Source organism: Saccopteryx leptura, chromosome 1 (assembly GCF_036850995.1).
Source record: "Saccopteryx leptura isolate mSacLep1 chromosome 1, mSacLep1_pri_phased_curated, whole genome shotgun sequence".
Lineage (NCBI taxonomy): Eukaryota > Metazoa > Chordata > Mammalia > Chiroptera > Emballonuridae > Saccopteryx > Saccopteryx leptura.
Window position 1 is genome coordinate 162,280,186 of NC_089503.1, and position 19,144 is coordinate 162,299,329.

Here is a 19,144-nt window from a genome sequence, read left to right on the forward strand (position 1 = left end):
CCATACACATTGCAAATGTCCCGGGCTGCTTCGGCAGCTTTTTGACCTCGATGAAAAGCAAAGAAGAGCAGGTGTCGAAAATGTTGATTTTTGCCTCCTGGGTATTCCATTTCTAAGCCTCAAAACTAATAAAAAAATAACTCAAAAATACAATTAACATAGTTTTGTAGTGTCAAAGAAGAGCAGAAAGAGGTGTTTTTTTTTGTATTTTCTGAAGCTGGAAATGGGGAGAGACAGACAGACTCCTGCATGCGCCCCACCGGGATCCACCCGGCACGCCCACCATGCTCTGCCCCTCCGGGGCATCGCTCTGCCACGACCAGAGCCACTCTAGCGCCTGGGGCAGAGGCCAAGGAGCCATCCCCAGCACCCGGGCCATCTTTGCTCCAATGGAGCCTTGGCTGCGGGAGGGGAAGAGAGAGACAGAGGAAGGAGGGGGGGGTGGAGAAGCAAATGGGCGCTTCTCCTATGTGCCCTGGCCGGGAATCGAACCCGGGTCCCCCGCATGCCAGGCCGACGCTCTACCGCTGAGCCAACCAGCCAGGGCTAGAGCAGAAAGAGTTTTATCGAATGAATACTTACCCTTTGCCAAACAGCAAACAAATTGTTGTAAAATAAAATATAAAAACGCTACGAACTTATTCCCCAACCCAATAACAAGGGCCGAACTGAAGCCTACCCCAGTACCTCGCACGTGAAGGGCTCAACAATACTTGGAGGGAGAGACCAAGAGATTGAAAAAGGAATAAGTGATTCGAAGATAAAGGACAGACGTTGGTCATAGGTGAGGTACAGGGGGTTTGCTAGCGTAGAGGAAAGGCGCATGGAATGAAATTCGGCGATCCTTCGTGGGATTCGGTTAGGTCTGACCCTCTGATGCTTTCTTCTTCCACAGCTCCCTGCGCGACTGGCCGTGGAAGTGGAGCTCAGAATTAGGGGCAGAGCGGGGGAGTGGCCTAGGTGGGCGTGTTTGAGGGGAGCAGGCCTGTGATTGGCCCGCAGGGGCGGAGGTGACGTAGTGTGTTGGGAACCTTTTCCGGCGCGGAGAGCGTCAAGATCGGGGCCGCTGGGGCGCTGACCGCCTGCCGCGCTGCGGGATGTAGCGCGGGGTCTGCGGCCCCCAGCTGAGCCTGTCGTCTGGCGGTAAGTTTCCGGGGCTGCTGCCGCGAGCGAGTGAGCAGGAACCAGTAGAGAGTGGGGACACAGGGCGCCTGGACGTCCCAAGGGTCCCTGGGGTCCGAGACCCTCGGCCCTGGAGCCGGCCGCGCCTCCCGGCTCCGCCGCGGTCTGTGTTGTAAACATTTCCGGCCCCTCCTACTGCGCGCGGCCGCCGAGGCGACCTCAGAAGCCACCTCAGGCTGCCGGTCCCCAGTTTCCCCAACTGCCCGCCGTCCTGGTGAGTGCTGCCTTCCAGCCCCGCGGGGGATGAGCCGTCTGCACTCGGGATCGGGCTCAGAATGGGCCAGGCCCGGAGCTAAGCGTGGTCCCCGGGCTGCCGCTTGAGACAATTAGGGAGCCGGGGTTCGGGGCGGGGGCGGCCTGGGCTGCCTGTCCCAGCAGAGAACACCTGCCTTGGGAGCCCCAGGGTTCCTCGACCAACACAAAACAGTGCCCCCACCTTGATGGGAAAAGGGAGGTTAATGGACAGTTTACCCTTTAAAGGAGGTTAATGGACAGTTTACCCTTTAAGATATTCCTACACTCTGAAGCAAAATCTACAGTACTTTGGGGGAAAACGAGATTTCATTACCCTAGAAATCTCGCATTGATGTATGCCATGCTATGTTTGAGGTTTCGTATTCAATAGTGTTCAATTTTTAAGAACATAAAGTAGATAAACATACTTTCCCTCAGTTTCTTCTATTCATAGGTGGTGGGAAACTGAGAAAGCGCATTTCAGTTGACACAGAATCAGGTGTGGGAGGAAAAATAAAAGGCTTGCATAGTACTTTAGTGGGTTAACCATAGTGTTTCCCTCAAATAGTGAGAAGACGGAAAATAGGGATTTAAGCTACCAACTTAAATCAAGTGAACATTATAATGGCTGGCTCTTTTCTGAAATGAAGTACTTGGGGTCTCTTCCTTGCTTTTCTCTCTTGGGGCTTGGGTCACCTGTTACGGTGCAACTGCTGTTCCTGATATTTTTGTAGTATCTGCACAGTAGGAGGAATTTAGACTGGGTGATGCTAAACAAATTGCAATATCAGATAGCAGTTCCCAGCTCACAGCCACTCAGTTTCTTTATTCCAGTACAGTAGTAACTTCTGTCCCCATGTAGTGGGTGATACTTGAGGAATCAGTCTAAAAGCTGGTGTGCTACGTACTGTGAAGGTGTATCTTAGAGAACTTCCACTATACCTATTTACAGAGTAAATCTGAAAGCATTTTGTTCTCAGTAGCAAGATACTGTGTGATTTCCAAGAAATTTAAAATAAAATTAACCACTTTGCCTGCAAGTAGAAAAAAATTTCAGGCAAGTATCAGGAAGAAGCATGAATCCTCCAGCCTCCCCACTGCTAATGGATAAAGTACACCATCTTTGATAGACTTTTAGGCCCTCTTTAGTTTCTTTAGTCTAACCTTATTGTACCTTTCCAAGAATTCTTTTATGGAAGAGTGAATTAAAAAATAATAATAAAAGGATAAAACAATTAAGGAAAAGAACAAAAACAAAATAATTTGCATTTCTTTCTAGGCCAGTAAGTTTGCTTTCTATTTCCCTGCCTTGGAGGTCTCTACTTCTTTGTAACATGAAGCCGAAGTGACACTCCAGGTATATTATTTTGTCCCATCACTTGGATTGAAAGGCCGCTGAAAGTGCTCTCTGGACAAACCAGTTCCAACTGATTGGCTTCTAGGCATGCAGCTCGTTTGCTTTTTTCATCAGGGCATCTGGGACACATAATATAAAGTGATCACTATGTTGTGTAACCACGGACCTTATATATCGGAGATGTATTTGATTACAAACAGGGACTGGCATGAAACTCCTTCATGTGCCTGTATATCATTTTATTTCTTTTTCTTCTTTTTCTTTTTTTTGGCTTGGCTTAGCATTTGAAAAGCTTGCCTGTCTGTTTGGAATCTAAAAGACCTCTTCTGTGGGACCACTTTAACCGGAGAAGAGTTGCAAAGGACATTAGTTTGTGATTTTCCGCTTCACACTCTTAAGTCAGTGACTTGGCATCAAGTAGGAAAGCTGAGACCCCATTGCTACACTTCGGTAATTTTCAAACATAGGCCTTTGCCTGGATTCATTTTTCCCCAACTATTGCTATGAAACTGTCCTTCTCTAACAGGGTATATAGAGGAAAAGATAGCTGTTCCTTGTCTTTACTGCTCGACTAGTCTTCTTTTAAAACAAAGTCAGGTAGGCATAGGTAGAGCCTACCCATGGATTCCCTAAGGCTCCAGGGATCCCAGATTAAAAACTAGAAGCTCTGTGCCTTTGCTCCAGGGGAGGATTGTGCTATAGCCTGGGAAACTTGAGAACTGGTTCAAAGAATAAATGTCTCAAAAAACTGTGAGGGAAATAAACTCTCCAAGTAGCTGGCTGGTGATTAAGAATCAGTCCTGGCCTGACCAGGCGGTGGCACAGTGGATAGAGCACTGGACCAGGATGCGGAGTACCCAAGTTCAAGAACCCGAAGTCACCAACTTGAGCGCGGGCTCATCTGGTTTGAGCAAAGCTCACCAGCTTGGACCCAAGGTTGCTGGCTTGAGCAAGGGGTTACTCCGTCTGCTGAAGGCCCACGGTCAAGGCACATACAAGAAAGCAATCAATGAACAACTAAGGTGTCGCAACAAAAAACTGATGATTGATGCTTCTCATCTCTGTTCCTGTCTGTCCCTATCTATCCCTCTCTCTGACTCTCGCTATGTCTCTGTAAAAAAAAAAAAAAAAGAGAGAGAGAGAAAAGAATCAGTCCTGGTTGCTAAAAAATGGCTCTGATTTCTGATTGCAATGGAGCAAGGGTCCCAGATGGGCAGAGCATCGCCCCCTAGTGGGCTTGCGGGGTGGATCTGGGTTCCAGTGCATGCAGGATTCTGTCTCTCTGCCTCTCCTTCTCTCACTAAAATTATTTTTATTTTTATTTTTTTGTCTTTTTCTGAAGTTGGAAACGGGGAGGCAGTCAGACAGACTCCCGCATGCGCCCGACCAGGATCCACCCGACATGCCCACCAGGGGGCGATGCTCTGCCGCAACCAGAGCCATTCTAGCGCCTGAGGCAGAGGCCACAGAGCCATCCTCAGCACCAGGGCAAACTTTGCTCCAATGGAGCCTTGGCTGTGGGAGGGGAAGAGAGAGAGAGGAAGGAGAGGGGGAGGGGTGGAGAAACAGTTGGGCGCTTCTTCTGTGTGCCCTGGCCGGGAATCAAACCCGAGACTCCTGCACGCCAGGCCAATGCTCTACCACTGAGCCAACTGGCCAGGGCCCTCTCACTAAAATTAAAAAAAAAGTCAGCCTGACCTGTGGTGGCTCAGTGGATAAAACGTCAACCTAGAAACGCTGAGGTTGCCGGTTCAAAACCCTGGGCTTGCCAGGTCAAGGCACATATGAGAGTTGTGGCTCCCTCCCTCTCTCTCTCTCTCTCTCTCTCTCTCTCTCTCTCTCTCCCCTCTCTATAATGAATAAATAAAATCTAGAAAAAAAAAAAAAGAAAAAAAAATCAGTCCTGGGCACTGGCTGAGCAGCATTGTCCCAATATGCTAAGGTTGCAGGTTCGATCCCTGGTCAGGGCTCATACAAGAATCAAGCAGTGAATGCATAAATAAGTGGAACAACAAACTGGTGTTTCTTTCACCTTTCCTCTCTCTGTAAAATTAATAAGTAAAATTTTTTTTAAAAATCAGTCCTTTCCCAAGTTTGGCACACAAATACCTCCCTGCGTCCACAGCTCTATTTTCTAATATGGGTCTATCCATTTAGAAAGCTTAGTGGTAAAGACTTATTAGCTGGAATTGAAGAAATCCCATCAAAAATGCACTCCATGGAGTTTGGCCCACTTATAACTTGCTACATCCAGTGTGGTGAGTTTGAGGTGAGTTTGAGTTTGACATAAGGATATAGACAGCTGAAGTGTATTTGTCTCTCCTGAGTGTTCCCAGAATCAGTCTTAACAACTTAGGGGTGTATGCTGATTTATATGTCAGAGAGACCAAAACGCTTATAATCATTCCCAATTGTTTGTGAGTGGTCTACCCTGTCAGAAATTATATTTTTAGGTCCTAGTATTACTTGCTTTTCTTTCTTGCCAGACCTCCGATCCCTATCTCTCCCTTTCCTGTTTCTGTTGCTACAGTTTAGAAGACCAAAGTGGACAGTGGACTTTGCTCACTATGATGACCTCCATTGTATGTATTTCAATGCATGATGACATGTCTTGTATGATGAGTTGTAGCTGATGGCGGGTTTGTCAATTAACTGGGGTGTTAGGTTTAGTGATTCTGAGTCTAGGAGACGTTACTGGGGGGCAGGGGCATAGGAGCTGGGGGGAATCAGAAGACTTAGCAACACGTGATTTGGACAGAAAGGGAAAAGACTTTAATGATGGCCAAGAGACTAAGAGAATGCTGGACTTGACGGCGTAGAAATTTTTCAGATTAAATGAGGAAGTTATAAGAATACTAACCTGGGTTTTGCTTCTGATTTCTGACCCTAGTTGCCCAACTTGAAGTTTGTCTATATTATTCTCATTACTTCTAGTAAAATAGTTTTACACAGCATTAGAAATAACTGAACTTAGTGTGTGGCCATTCTAGCTTAGGGGTTCTCTCTCTCCACTGCTCCTGGAGCAGTGAAATTATATCACTGACTGTACATACCTCACATTACTTTATGCCATCGAATTGTAGGCTCTTTGAAGACAATGACTTTGCTTGTTAAACTTTTTATTCTGCACAAAACCTTAGAATGTCTTAGGGTGCAGTATGAAATATCAATACATTTGTTAGATTTCAAGGAAAGGAGAAATCTCCACAAGCATAAACCCTTAGCAAGTGATAAAAAGTATTGTCTTGTGCTTGTTGGCGGAAATGCTGCCCCATTAATTCATTTTGAAATGTGAGCTCTGATCAAAATCAGGGATATGTATCAATTTGTCACCTATGTAATACTGTATCCTAGAACCCGAGAATAATTTTTTTGGCCTGCCTCTAAAGTACTGGCAGCAGTATTCTGAGCTAATATTCCCCTTTTGAGACTTACTTCTCCAAGATGCCCAAAGCTATTTATATTTTTTCTCCAGTATAAATTATTTTTCAGTATAGGTCAAGCTGTTGATGGGGTAGTACTTCACTTTGAGGAAACAGGTTTTGTGGTCAACCTGTTGAAAAGGATTTCTCAATGTTTCTTCTCACGTGGGTTGCCTCTGTCCTGAGGTTTTCAGGGGCCTCCAGCTTCCTGTTGTCCATGGGCTCAGTTGTTGATTAAGTGGCATTTGTCTTGTCAGTCTTGCATACTTGCAGGAAGAGGAACTTCCTATATGTTGAGACCACGTAAAGGTCTGCTGCACGGGGAATTATTGTTTGCTCTCGAACTAGATTTGCCTGATGCTTTCAGCTGTGCTTGTGAGTTGAGCATAGCATGACTTTTGAAACTTGAGGACTGACCTCACCTGACTATCTAAACCCAATTAAAATCCCTGAGAAGAAAGTGTGGTTACTCTTGGATTAAAAAATAGAGAGATAACTGGTACGAGATGTCAAAGATGTTGGTAAAGATGCTTGTATAGTGAACAGCCAGGGGAGATCAAGTCTCAGGAGTGGTCATGCGCACTCTGCCCCTTAGAAACGATTTGGGTTCCCTAAGCCTACATTTCCCCTCTTGTAAATCAGTGCAGGTGTTACCTGGCCCTCCTTGCATTGCCCTCTGGTTATTGGGACTCTGGTAACTAGTGCAAAAAATGCTAATATTCTGGCTGCTGTTGCTGCTATGATCAATAAACTCCTTTATTTCTGAGAGAAAGAAACTAGTAATTTACAAGGCTGTGGAAATCTTTGGGCACTTCTCAATAAAATTTTTATTTCTCTGAGGCTTGATTAAAGACTACTGCCTGAAATCTAACTCAGGAAAACCTGAAAGGTTTTGAGACTGTTCCTAGAAAACCGAGTTCTGGGTTTCTCTGGTTTTCCTAAAGGATCTGTATGGCCATTTCTGAAAATCTAATTTGAGTGGGACTTAGGTTATGATCTGGGGTGGCTGGCCAGGCTACCTCCTTGTTTTCAGCTTCCTGCTTCCAGGTAAGTTATTGGTTCCTTTAAAGAGCGGTTGTTATGAAGCTTATTATCCAGGTGTTCAACCTAGGATCAAATAATATAATAGAATTAGTAGACTTTGCAGAGAAATTAACCACTGGACACCTAGCTCACAAGCTCCTTTTGCGTGCAGGGCACACTTGTCAGAGCATTTGTAAATAAAACCAAGCTGAGTTCAGTTGGCATTAAATTCTTTACTAAGCCTCGGAGGTCTTGTAGTTACAGCCAGGTGTTGACTTCGTGTATTGGCTTCATAATCTCAAAGCCAGATGTTTCTTGAGCAGAACTAGCTTTGGGAATGATGGGCTATTTCTTCTCACTCAATGGGCTCCATACCCATGGGAAGGAGTTGAGGGTGGATAGCTATTTTTCTGTGGTGACAGTTTGGTACAAAAATCACAGATGCTTTGAGGTCAAGCAACCAAGTGTTATATGATATTTTCAACCTTGTAAGGGGTTCTGAGTAAAGAGTAATATTAAAGAGGGAAAAGAAGGAATAGATTTCATTTTAGCAATTAATTGGCCTTTAGAATTAGAGACAGGGTCCCTGGCCGGTTTGCTCAGTGGATAGAGCATTGGCCTGGTATGTGGATGTCCGGGATTCGATCCTTGGTCAGAGCACACATGAGAAGTGACCATCTGCTTCTCCCCTTCTCTCCCTCTTTCCCTCCCACAGCCAGTGGCTCTGTTGGTTTGAGTGTCAGCCTTAGGTGCTGAGGATAGCTCAGTTGATTCAAACATCTGCCCCAGAAGGGGGTTGCCAAGTGGATCCTGGTCTGGACACATGCGGAAGTCTGCCTCACTATCTCCCCTCCTCTCACTTAAAAAAGAATTGGAAACAGGATGTGTTGTTTAGCTAGTGTCTATTCAGTACTGACTTGTGGCTTCAGAACTCTGAGAGGAATAAATTGTCAACACCCTTCATGTTGTGTTTGCTTTCAGTGTCTGCCATCATAGGGAGATCTCTGCCCTCTGGGGCTGAGACACCCAGCCTTTCCCCAAGCTGAAGCTGCAGGGTATTGAGGAACCAGCTAGATGTCTTCTCACAAAGGACCTGTGGCGGCACAGGGCAATGGGGCTCCTGCCAGCAACAGGGAGACGGACACGGTGGAGCTGGCTGAGCTAGGACCCCTGCTAGAAGAGAAGGGCAAACGGGGAGCTGCCAGTCCAACCAAAGTAAGTCATCTTCCCAGGAGTCCGTCCCTTGGTTGGACTCTCTCCTTCACCTCCTCCATCTGCACTTTGTAAGCTCTCAACTCACAGCTAGGACTAGGTTCGGCTTCACATGACAAAAATCCCTGTGGCTCTGGCAAGATAGGATTCTGTCCAGTAAAAGACTAATAGGAGGAAGCAGGTCAAGGCTGTACCACTGTCAGGTACCTGCCTTGCCCCTCCTTTATCTTAATGTCCATCAACACGCCCACACAGTAGCCAGCACAAAGGAGGAAGGAGAAGGACCCACCCTTTCTGGAAGTGCCTGGACACTCCCAGTTACATCCCATCTGCCAGAGGTCGGAACTTGTACTTAGTCACACTCAGCTGCAGTGGAAGTTGGACAGTGCAACCTTTTCATTGGGCCTGAGTAAAATTACAGTAACATTGCACCCTGAACAAAACCAAGGACTCTGTTACTGAGGACAGGAGAGTGCTGCTCTTAGGGTAAGCAAGCAGGACTCTGTGTCACAAAGTCTGAAAGGGGCCATTTGTTCACCAGGGCCATCAGCAGGAGAGCAGATAATGACACCTTAGTTGTTCATTGATTGCTTTCTCAAGAACAGATAGCTCAGGGAAGGAGCTGAAGTGTGGAGCTCTCCTCCATGGTCTGGAGTCTGGGACAGAGCCTGTGGAGGACAGGTGCTCCGCCAGTTGCACTCTCGTGTCAGGGCTCTTTCCGGCACAGGGGTCAGTGCTGCTCTTTCCTGTCGGAGCCAGTTCTGGGGCTCTGGTCCTCCTGGGAGCTACTATGGATACAATTTAGTCATCATGGCATCCCCAGAGTCAGCAAGCAGGGAACAGGGAGCGGATTTCAGTCCTGAGGGGATCTCTGAGACTGTCTTTCTCCTTGTTTTGAGAATTTCATGGTCTAGAAGATGGAAGTATTTGGGAAATTGGAGTAGTTGAGAACTACTACAATGGAAGATGGAAGATTTGGGGGTGAGGGGTGGCACTCAGATTTTCAGACTTAAAGAACATTTGGGAGCCCAGGCCGGTTGACTCAGTGGTAGAGTGCTGGCCCCACGTGTGGATGTCCTGAGTTCGATTCCTGGTCAGGGCACGCACAGGAAGCACCCATCTGCTTCTCCACCCCTCCTCTCTCACTTCTTCCCCCCCCTTCCCCTCCTGCAGCCATGGCTTGATTGGAATGATTTGACCTCAGGTGCTGAGGATGGCTCCATGGCCTCTGCCTCGGGCGCAAAAAAATGGCTCCAGTTGCAACAGAGCAAGGGCCCCAGATGGGCAGAGAATTGCCCCCTAGTGGTCTTCCGGGGAGGGGGGGATCCCAGTCAGGGCGCATCAGGAGTCTGTCTCTGCCTCCCCTCCTCTCACTAAACAAACAAATGAATGAACATTTGGGTTTGGTGCTGATCCTGTGTCCCTCCCTCCACTGTCATCTCCGCCAGCCTGACTACTGTCTAAACTGAGCTCTCACCTCAGCATTTACACAGCACCAGTAAATCCTGAACGGAGTGCCCTAAACTTACTGTCATGCTTTTGGAGAAGAGGCCACAGGCCATGTGCACAAAGCGTTGAGTTTGGGTTTCCCTGGATTTGTCTGATCTGGAATAGAACAGTTATGAGATGACTGCTGGGGTTGGTTTGTGTTGGTTTGTTCACACAGGCTGAAGAAGAACAAGCATGCCCAGGGCCCCAGGAGGAGGAAGAAGAGGTGCGGGTCCTGACACTTCCGCTGCAAGCCCACCATGCCATGGAGAAGATGGAGGAGTTCGTGTATAAGGTGCAGCCTGGGAGCTTCTGTCCTGGATGGGAGGGGTGATGGGCTTCTTGGGGATGTCCCAGGTAGCAGGCCTGCACTAGGCTGAAGACTTTTTATTCCTGTGTGTAGATTTTTTGTGCCCAAGGTGAAGTAAATCCAGGGAAAGGGTAGCATATTTTTATGGCCTAATGTGTTAGGCTTTATTCAAAATATTTTCTAAAACAGAACTCTTAATTTTTCTGCTCTGGCCCCTTCTGGCAGTCATTAAGATATTAAAATGGGTACAGTAATGCAGGCTCCTTTATTAACACATGAAATATGCATTAATGACAAGTTATAACATTAACACTTACAGATTCTAAGTAGTGATGAATAGAAATATTTTGATGTATGTAAAACTAATGTGTAAAATTATCTGTGATTTTAGTTACTGACAGTCACAGTTCTAATTCTATTGTGGTTTTTTTTTTTTAATTTTTTTTTTTATTTGTTCATTTTAGAGAGGAGAGAGAGACAGAGAGAGAGAAGGGGGGAGGAGCTGGAAGCATCAACTCTCATATGTGCCTTGGCCAGGCAAGCCCAGGGTTTTGAACCAGCGACCTCAGCATTTCCAGGTCGATGCTTTATCCACTGCGCCACCACATGTCAGGCCTATTGTGGTTTGTTGTTTACATTTATAATTGAGGGAAATATTAAATTTTAGTTAAAGGTGAGTAAAAATGAAGATAAATTTTTCTATCTACTCCCTGGATTCTGTTAAGAACCTTTGCTCTAGCCTGACCAGGCAGTGGCACAGTGGATAGAGCATCGGACTAGGACGTGGAGGACCAAGGTTTGAAACCCCAAAGTCGCTGACTTGAGTGTGGGATCATAGACATGACCACATGGTTGCTGGCTTAAAGCCCACAGTCACTGGCTTGAGCCCAAGGTTGCTGGCTTGAGCAAGGGGTCCCTCGCTCTGCTGTAGTCCCCCAGTCAAGGCACATATGAGAAAGCAATCAATGGAACAACTAAGGTGCTGCAATGAAGAATTGATGCTTATCATCTTTCTCCCTTCCTATTGTCTGTCCCTGTTTGTCCCTCTATATGACTCATTCTCTATCTCTGTCAAGAAAACCCCACAAAACCTTTGCTCTAAAAAGACATTGTCTCAACCTAGTGCGAACTTAAAACCCACTGGGGGAGGGTGGAGCAGGGACAGCCAGATATTCCTGGAGGAAAGGTGCCATGGAGAGCTCAACTGTGTGGCTTCAGAAAGCCATGAGTACAATTTGTCTCTTCTGTTCACTTTATTCACTTAATTTTGAAACTTCAAGTAGCTTAAAGGAGGTCCTGCCTTACTTTGTTTAGTTCTCCAGATAACCTGACCTGACACACGAACAGAGGCATCAAGAATATGGTCAGGACTCAGTCCATTCTGCTATTGCCACTTTCATGCTGTGTTCTGGGTCTCCAGGTCCAGCCTGGTTCCCCCATTACCTGAGCCCAGCCAAAGCCTGACTGATGTCCCCCTCCACCCCTCGTCCTTAGGAAAACTGGTGTTCTCTTGGGCCTTGCTTAGAGAGTGTGTGTCTACAGCTGACTCTGAACAATGAAGTTAGGGATGCCAATCAACTATGCAGCTGAAACATGGATAAGGGGACTTGTGCAATCCAAGCCTGCATTGTTCAAAGGTCAACTATTCTAGGTCTGGGAAGGACGCTGGAGGGTCATCCCATACGATGTGCTCCCCGACTGGCTGAAGGACAACGACTACCTGCTGCACGGCCACAGACCGCCCATGCCCTCCTTCCGGGCTTGCTTCAAGAGCATCTTCCGCATCCACACAGAGACTGGCAATATCTGGACCCATCTGCTTGGTGAGAGGTTTGGGTGGGAAAAGGCAGTCTTTTTTGTCGCCTTAAGTGCTGAAGGGTTGTACAGAGCCTTTGTCCCTGGGAAGGAAGAAAAAGAGTTGTTCTGCTCGATTGAAAGCTGGCCTTGTGCCTGTGAACCACCAGTGAGCTGGTTAACTATTGGTCATTGAGCTTTAAGATGAGCAGAGGGAGGGGGCTAGAAATGGTAGAAGAAAATGGAACTCGGGGTTGTCTTGTGATCCCTGGGAGAGCTGTCCAGCATGCAGGCAGTTCCTTCCATTTCAGAAATTCCCACTGTCACCGCAAAATGCTGTTTTATAAATGGTCTTTTTGTCTGGGTTTATGTGACTGCTGTTTTCCATTGAAATTTCAGTCTGCAGTTCCCACAGCTAACACTGTAGTGTTAGTCCTGATTTAATACCATCAACTGTCAAAATATACACGTTCCCCCTCCCTCAGGCTTTTTCCTTTTCCTCCTCTAGGTTTCGTGTTGTTTCTCTTTTTGGGAATCTTGACCATGCTCAGACCAAACATGTACTTCATGGCCCCCCTGCAGGAGAAGGTGGTTTTTGGGATGTTCTTCTTGGGTGCAGTGCTCTGCCTCAGCTTCTCCTGGCTCTTTCACACCGTCTACTGTCATTCAGAGAAGGTCTCTCGGACATTTTCCAAGTGAGTGAAAGAACTTTTGTCAACGTGGAAAGGCCAGGCCATTGTCACATACTGTGATCTGAGCGCTGAGTACTGGGACTCAGTGACCCTGAAAGATGCCCTGTTGTGCCAGAGGAAAGGCTTTCTACATTGTGGATATAATAGGGTGATGGGGCTTTCCCTTAAATCCTTCATGAAAAAATTCATGGCAACCACCTCAACAGCTAGGGCCCAGGTGTGGGATATATTTCCTACCTGCACACACTAGCCTGTGTGAGCTTTGGTGTTAGTGGGCTGCCTTCTGAGACCACGCACTCTAGCCAAGCAGGGAGTGGTGTGTCTCCTGTGCTGCTTTCTGCTGTGTTCCTGCCCATAGCTAAGGAGCTTATCTTCACTGCCCACGCACTGCTGCAAGCCCCAGATGTCCATCATCTGCTGCCTTCCAAAAGCCCAGCTCAGCCTGGAGTTCTACGTTTGCTTGTTCTGTTGTTGGTTTTAGTGATGGGTTATTTTGTTTTTTCCAATAACACCAGTAACGAATACATTTTTAGCATTTAAAAGTCAATTAAAACAGAACAGTACCTCTTAATACTACTCCCAATAGCCTGACCAGGCGGTGGCGCAGTGGATAGAGCATCGGAGTGGGATGCGGAAGACCCAGGTTCATGACCCTGAGGTCCCCAGCTTGAGCATGGGCTCATCTGGTTTGAGCAAAAAGCCCACCAGCTTGAACCCAAGGTCACTGGCCCCAGCAAGGGGTTTCTTGGTCTGCTGAAGGCCCGTGGTCAAGGCACATATGAGAAAGCAATCAATGAACAGCTAAGGCGTCCAATGAAAAACTGATGATTGATGTTTCTCATCTCTCTCCGTTCCTGTCTGTCTGTCCCTGTCTATCCCTCTCTCTGACTCACTGTCTCTGTAAAAAAAAAAAAAAAAAAAAAAATACTACTCCCAATTTAAGGATTTTGGTTTTAGAATGCCACCTATCAGAACTGGGTGATATTCAGAGCCCTTCCTGAGTGTGAAGCTGGGAACCAGCTGGTTATGACAGAGCTGAATTTAAGTGCTCACTTGGGGGACATGGCTGTTCATGATGGGAAGAGAGAGAGAAAGTTCTGTGATCAGGGACTCTTAGAACCTTTCCCACCTGACCCGTGGTGGCACAGTGGAGAGAGCATCAACCTGGGATGCTGAGGACCCAGATTTGAAACCCCAAGGTTACTAGCTTAAGCATGGGCTCGCCCAGCTTAAGCGTGGGGTCGCCAGCTTGAGTGTGGGATCACCGACATGATCCTATGGTTACTGGCTTGGCTGGAGCCCCCTGGTCAAGGCATGTATGAGAAGCAATCAATGAACAACTAAAGTGATGCAACTAGGGGTTGATTCTTCTCATCTTTCTCCCTTCCAATCTGTCTCTCTCGCTAATAAAAGAGAAAGAGAGAGAAACTTTTCCACTGCAAAGAGAAGTGTTTGACCTTTGGGATTTCAGTCTAGGATATAGATAAGAGACAGGATGGTCAGATCTGGGAGCAGGTAGAGAACAGAAAAAATGTTTAAACGAGCCGTAGGAAGTCTTCATTTCTCCCACTAATGCATTTTGATTTTGTGGCTCTCTTTCAGACTGGATTATTCAGGGATTGCTCTACTCATCATGGGGAGCTTTGTCCCCTGGCTCTATTACTCCTTCTACTGCTCCCCACAGCCACGGCTCATCTACCTCTCCATTGTCTGCGTCCTGGGCATTTCTGCTATCATTGTGGCGCAGTGGGACCGGTTTGCCACTCCAAAACACCGGCAGACAAGAGCAGGTGGGTTGGAAGAAGATATAACTCTCATAGGTATTTGGACTTTGACCTCTGATAGGCTCAACCTTAGGCCCTAAGATTTGCAGTCTGAGGACCCAACTCAAACCCTGATTTGTGTTTAGAACTTTCAGAACAGTGTGGATTGTAAAACTCAGTTGTCCCCTAGTTTTCATACTATTTTAGTAGAGTGCTAACAGGACACACGTTTATCAATTAGCTACAAGTATAAAAATGACAGCTCAGTTTAGTTTGAGAAAGTTAAAAAAAAATGTACAGAGCAGTCATTTCAGTGACCTGAGTCCTAAGCACTCAGACCAACGAGTTAAAATGAAAACACCTCTAGTTGTTTTACTGGAGAAGCAGGAAGCTTGGTTTCAACAAAAACACCAGTCAGCTATGATAGTAGCCGGTAGCACAGGCATCTTTGGGTTGTCCCATCTAGACTTTTAAGTTTTGTTTCTTACAGCAGCACACCATTGATCTCTTTAGATTTCTTAGTGTCTGGTGGTATAACCGCCAGATGAAAATTAAATCTTCATCAAGCATCAACCATGTGCCAGGCACAGTGCTTTAACAAGGCTATATCTACAAAAGTGAAGGTAGTTCCTGCCATCCAGCCATCCAGTGGTGTGCGCTGCAGGGGTGTTGATAGAAGTGCCCATTCTTCCCTTCCTATCACCTTACTTGTCCCAGCAGCCACATTTTCCAACCTGGGTGTCAGTCCTGGGTGATTGAGACTTTTACAATCTCACTGGGAAACCTGTCCACTCTCTCTGTCTCAAAGCCACCTCAAGATTTGCCTTCTGGGTTCTGTACTCAAGTCAGCCACCAGAAGGTATTGGTCTCTCATTTTGCCAAGGCTTCTTAACAAATAATGAATAATGTGTGGTGGTGGTTCTTGCTGCTCCTTAGAGGGTAATAGCTATATAAACACGTTCAAAGCCTTTTTCCTATCTGATGTTGAAGAAATATCTGTTCACTATTCTCCATCTTGTGGCTACATTTCCTGAATAAAGAGCTAGTTATCATAGACACTTGGATTCCAGAGTGAGGCAGCAGTGTGCTCTGTGTAGTGGTGTCCCCTCACCTGACAGCTTTGTGTCTGCTCTGTGCAGGGGTGTTCCTGGGCCTTGGCTTAAGCGGCGTTGTGCCCACCATGCACTTTACTATTGCCGAGGGCTTTGTCAAGGCCACCACCGTGGGCCAGATGGGCTGGTTCTTCCTCATGGCTGTGATGTACATCACCGGAGCTGGCCTCTATGCTGCTCGCATTCCTGAGCGCTTCTTTCCTGGAAAGTTTGACATCTGGGTAAGCAATGGCCTCCTGGCGGTGTCTGTGGTCAGGGACCGGCCCCAAGTAAGAGGTCTGAGACAGATATGGGATTGTGTGATGTTTGGGGTATATCTATTTACACAGGGGAAATTGGGGGGAAGTAACCAATATGAACATTTTGGTGTATTTTTTTATTATTATTATTATTATTTTTTGTATTTTTCTGAAGCTGGAAACAGGGAGAGACAGTCAGACAGACTCCCGCATGCGCCCGACTGGGATCCACCCGGCACGCCCACCAGGGGGCGATGCTCTGCCCATCCGGGGCGTCGCTCTGTTGCAACCAGAGCCACTCTAGCGCCTGGGGCAGAGGCCAAGGAGCCATCCCCAGCGCCCGGGCCATCTCTGCTCCAGTGGAGCATCGGCTGCGGGAGGGGAAGAGAGAGACAGAGAGGAAGGAGAGGGGGAGGGGTGGAGAAGCAGATGGGCGCTTCTCCTGTGTGCCCTGGCCAGGAATCGAACCCGGGATTTCTGCACGCCAGGCCAACGCTCTACCACTGAGCCAACCGGCCAGGGCCACATTTTGGTGTATTTTTGACACGACTTTTAAAAAAATTTTCTACGACAAATACATCGCTTTCCAATTTGCTCCCAAGTCAGGACATATACAGGATTGATGTTCCTGTCTCTCTCTCTCCTCTCACTAAAATCTGTGTGTGTGTCTGTGTATTACTTTCATGATATTAAAAAAAAAAATTTAAAGAGACAGTAGATGAGGTAAGAGCTTTCTCCTCATTTGCTCTCTCCTTGCCAGTACCCTAAGAGGCATGCATCTCTTATTCCTACAGTTCCAGTCGCATCAGATTTTTCATGTCCTGGTGGTAGCAGCAGCCTTTGTCCACTTCTACGGGGTCTCCAACCTTCAGGAATTCCGCTACGGCCTGGAAGGCGGCTGTACTGATGACTCCCTTCTCTGAGCCTCCCAAACGAGGCTGGAAGGGAAACTTCCCAAGTGCTTTTAAAAATAACTTCTTTGCTGAAGTGAGAGGAAGCGTCTGTGTTGTCTGTTTCTACAGGAAACCTCTTAGAGAATTCAGCGCCAGCCAGGCTTCAGCCTACCTTCCCACCCTGGGGCAGAAGGATCAACTTTCCATGTCCTTCGCTGAGGAAGGTCGTGGTCCACTCGGCTAGGCCCCTCCTCAAGCAGTCCTTCCTCAGCAAGGCAACTCTGTCCCCTCACACAGAATACTTTGAAGCTCATGTTGAGATTTTACCCCACCTCCAGCCATTTTGGGGAAAAACAATGGACTGGGACTCTTCAGAATTTCTGTTTCTGGAAGAAAATGTCCCTCCCTTACCCTGTCCATACTTTGTAACCTGGCTTAGAACAGGCCACCCGTTTTGTAGCACACTTTTCAGAAATGCTTGTAACCTGGTCCCATGTTTCTGGGGCCTGGACCTGCTGATAGCAGGAAGGAGAGTCACCAACTTTGATGCAGTCTGGCTGATCATGGAAGTGTGTCCAGGCTTCAGATAATCTGAGTTTTAATTTTTTTCTTGGCAGAGTAATGTAAAATTAAAATGGAAAAGATATTTAATATTTAATACTAAGCTTTAAAAAGAAATCTGCTATCATTGCTATGTATCTTGATGCAAAGGCTATGATGATAATAAAAGGAAGTACAGAAGACAATTAGCATTCAGAGATTTACCCTGTGTGGTCTCAACTATTTGCACATAACTCCAGAGGGTTAAAACTGGGAGAGTAATTTCAGATTCTGCATGAAACCTGACCGATGACACCTTATCCAGACCTAGCCTTCCAGAATGGACCTACGAAACTCAGAGTAAGTTTGGACTCTAGGGTATTGGGTCAGAGAATCCAATAACTAGAAATATTTTTGTTTGTCAAGGACAGTGTTTCCATGACTTAAAGACCTAAAACAGGCCTGACCTGTGGTGGCGCAGTGGATAAAGCGTCAACCTGGAAATGCTGAGGTTGCTGGTTCGAAACCCTGGGCTTGCCTGGTCAAGGCACATATGGGAGTTGATGCTTCCAGCTTCTCCCCCCTTTCTCTCTCTCTGTCTCTCCCTCTCCTCTGTAAAAAAATGAATAAATAAAAAAATTTAAAAAAAAAAAAAAAAAAAAGACCTAAAACAGGACTGTTCCCCTGAAAACAGGAGAAGCTGAACTAGTCCCCACCGTGTGTGCTGTCTTCCTCACCGGCAGCTTCTCCACCTTTTATTCTCTGGAGGATGGGGCACAATCGAAACAAAGCATCTTTTATTAAGTTCCTTCTCACATGGGAAAAGTTTTTGATTTAGCATTTATATCCAGAAAACGAGGATTATTTTTACTTTTAAAATTGTACATACTGTATTTTTAAATTCACCAAAAAGTCCAAAAGGTACAAAAGATACAGAGAGGAAAAATCTCCCTCTGGTCCTATCTCCCAACCCTAGTTCCTCTCTCCAAAAAAAATGATGTTACCACTTTATTTCTTACCTTTCCAAGTACATTTTATTTATATACAAGCAAATATGAACATATGTCCCCAACCTCTTTATACAAATAATAGCAAAGTATATATACCCTGTCCACAACCTCATGTTATTATTGTACTGATGGATGGACTTTGTTGAACCAGTCCCCTACCGATGGACATTGTTTTCAATCTAATCTGTAAACGACATGCACACACATCATGTATGTTCCTGAGTACCTACGAAGGATTAAAGTCACAAAGGATATCTGCATTCATAATTTTGGCTAACTTTGCCAATATGCCCCTATAGAACTTGTAGCTATACCACAATCCCACCCACCAGGTCAGGAATAATTCTAGGTCACAGGGATAGGATGTGAAAGGTGGAAACAACGTAAAATGAGGTTGCTACGAACCACTGGGCTCTGGTTTATCTCTTAAGTTATTCAAGGCCCCACGGAGAACAGGACCTCATTCTCTCCGGACCCAGCACTGGGAGCAGGGCGAAGAGGACCCAGGCTTCCAACCTGCAGGACCCCGGTGATGGCGGGCCCCATTGTGATGCACGGAATGCTGAGGTCAGGGCCTCGGTCGGCGGTTCCCCACGGCGAGCGTCCGCCCGAAAGGCCACCGTGGGCCATTCCTGGTAGAATGCGGGAGCGTCAGTGGTTTTCTCCACGGGAGAGGGTTCCGAGACCCTGGCGGGGAAGACATACCGCCAGCAGCTCCTGGGCTCGGGAGTCCCTGGCATCCTCCGCGAGCCGCGAGCGCCTTCGGGGCACTTGCGACCCGCGATCCCATCCCGACCCTCCCAAATCCACAGGCCCCCGGGTCCTACTGGTCACGCCTCACGTGACACCGCCTGGGAGGAAAGGGACAGTCCT

The 19,144-nt window shown here is 46.8% G+C and overlaps 1 protein-coding gene and 1 long non-coding RNA gene across 4 annotated transcripts; one reads left to right on the forward strand and one right to left on the reverse strand.

The window, feature by feature from the left end:
• Positions 1-1,021: 1,021 nt before the first annotated feature.
• On the forward strand, positions 1,022-17,485 carry ADIPOR1 (adiponectin receptor 1). 3 transcript variants are annotated; one of them, XM_066379327.1, is made up of 9 exons: positions 1,036-1,143; positions 5,304-5,355; positions 8,200-8,433; positions 10,097-10,213; positions 11,880-12,051; positions 12,531-12,717; positions 14,317-14,504; positions 15,617-15,810; positions 16,623-17,485. In XM_066379327.1, exons 3-9 carry the CDS (start codon positions 8,293-8,295, stop codon positions 16,749-16,751), a joined length of 1,128 nt encoding a protein of 375 aa, XP_066235424.1. In that variant the 5' UTR covers positions 1,036-1,143; positions 5,304-5,355; positions 8,200-8,292; the 3' UTR covers positions 16,752-17,485. The 3 variants fall into 3 exon arrangements, with proteins under 3 accessions (XP_066235413.1, XP_066235424.1, XP_066235435.1); XM_066379316.1 differs by lacking the exon at positions 5,304-5,355 and having other exon boundaries at positions 1,022-1,143; XM_066379338.1 differs by lacking the exons at positions 1,036-1,143; positions 5,304-5,355 and adding an exon at positions 1,208-1,396.
• LOC136401307 (uncharacterized) lies at positions 17,057-18,011 on the reverse strand. Its single transcript, XR_010750497.1, has 2 exons — positions 17,927-18,011; positions 17,057-17,712 (listed from the first exon to the last, which is right to left on the reverse strand). It is a non-coding gene; the product is annotated as an uncharacterized lncRNA (long non-coding RNA).
• Positions 18,012-19,144: the final 1,133 nt, after the last annotated feature.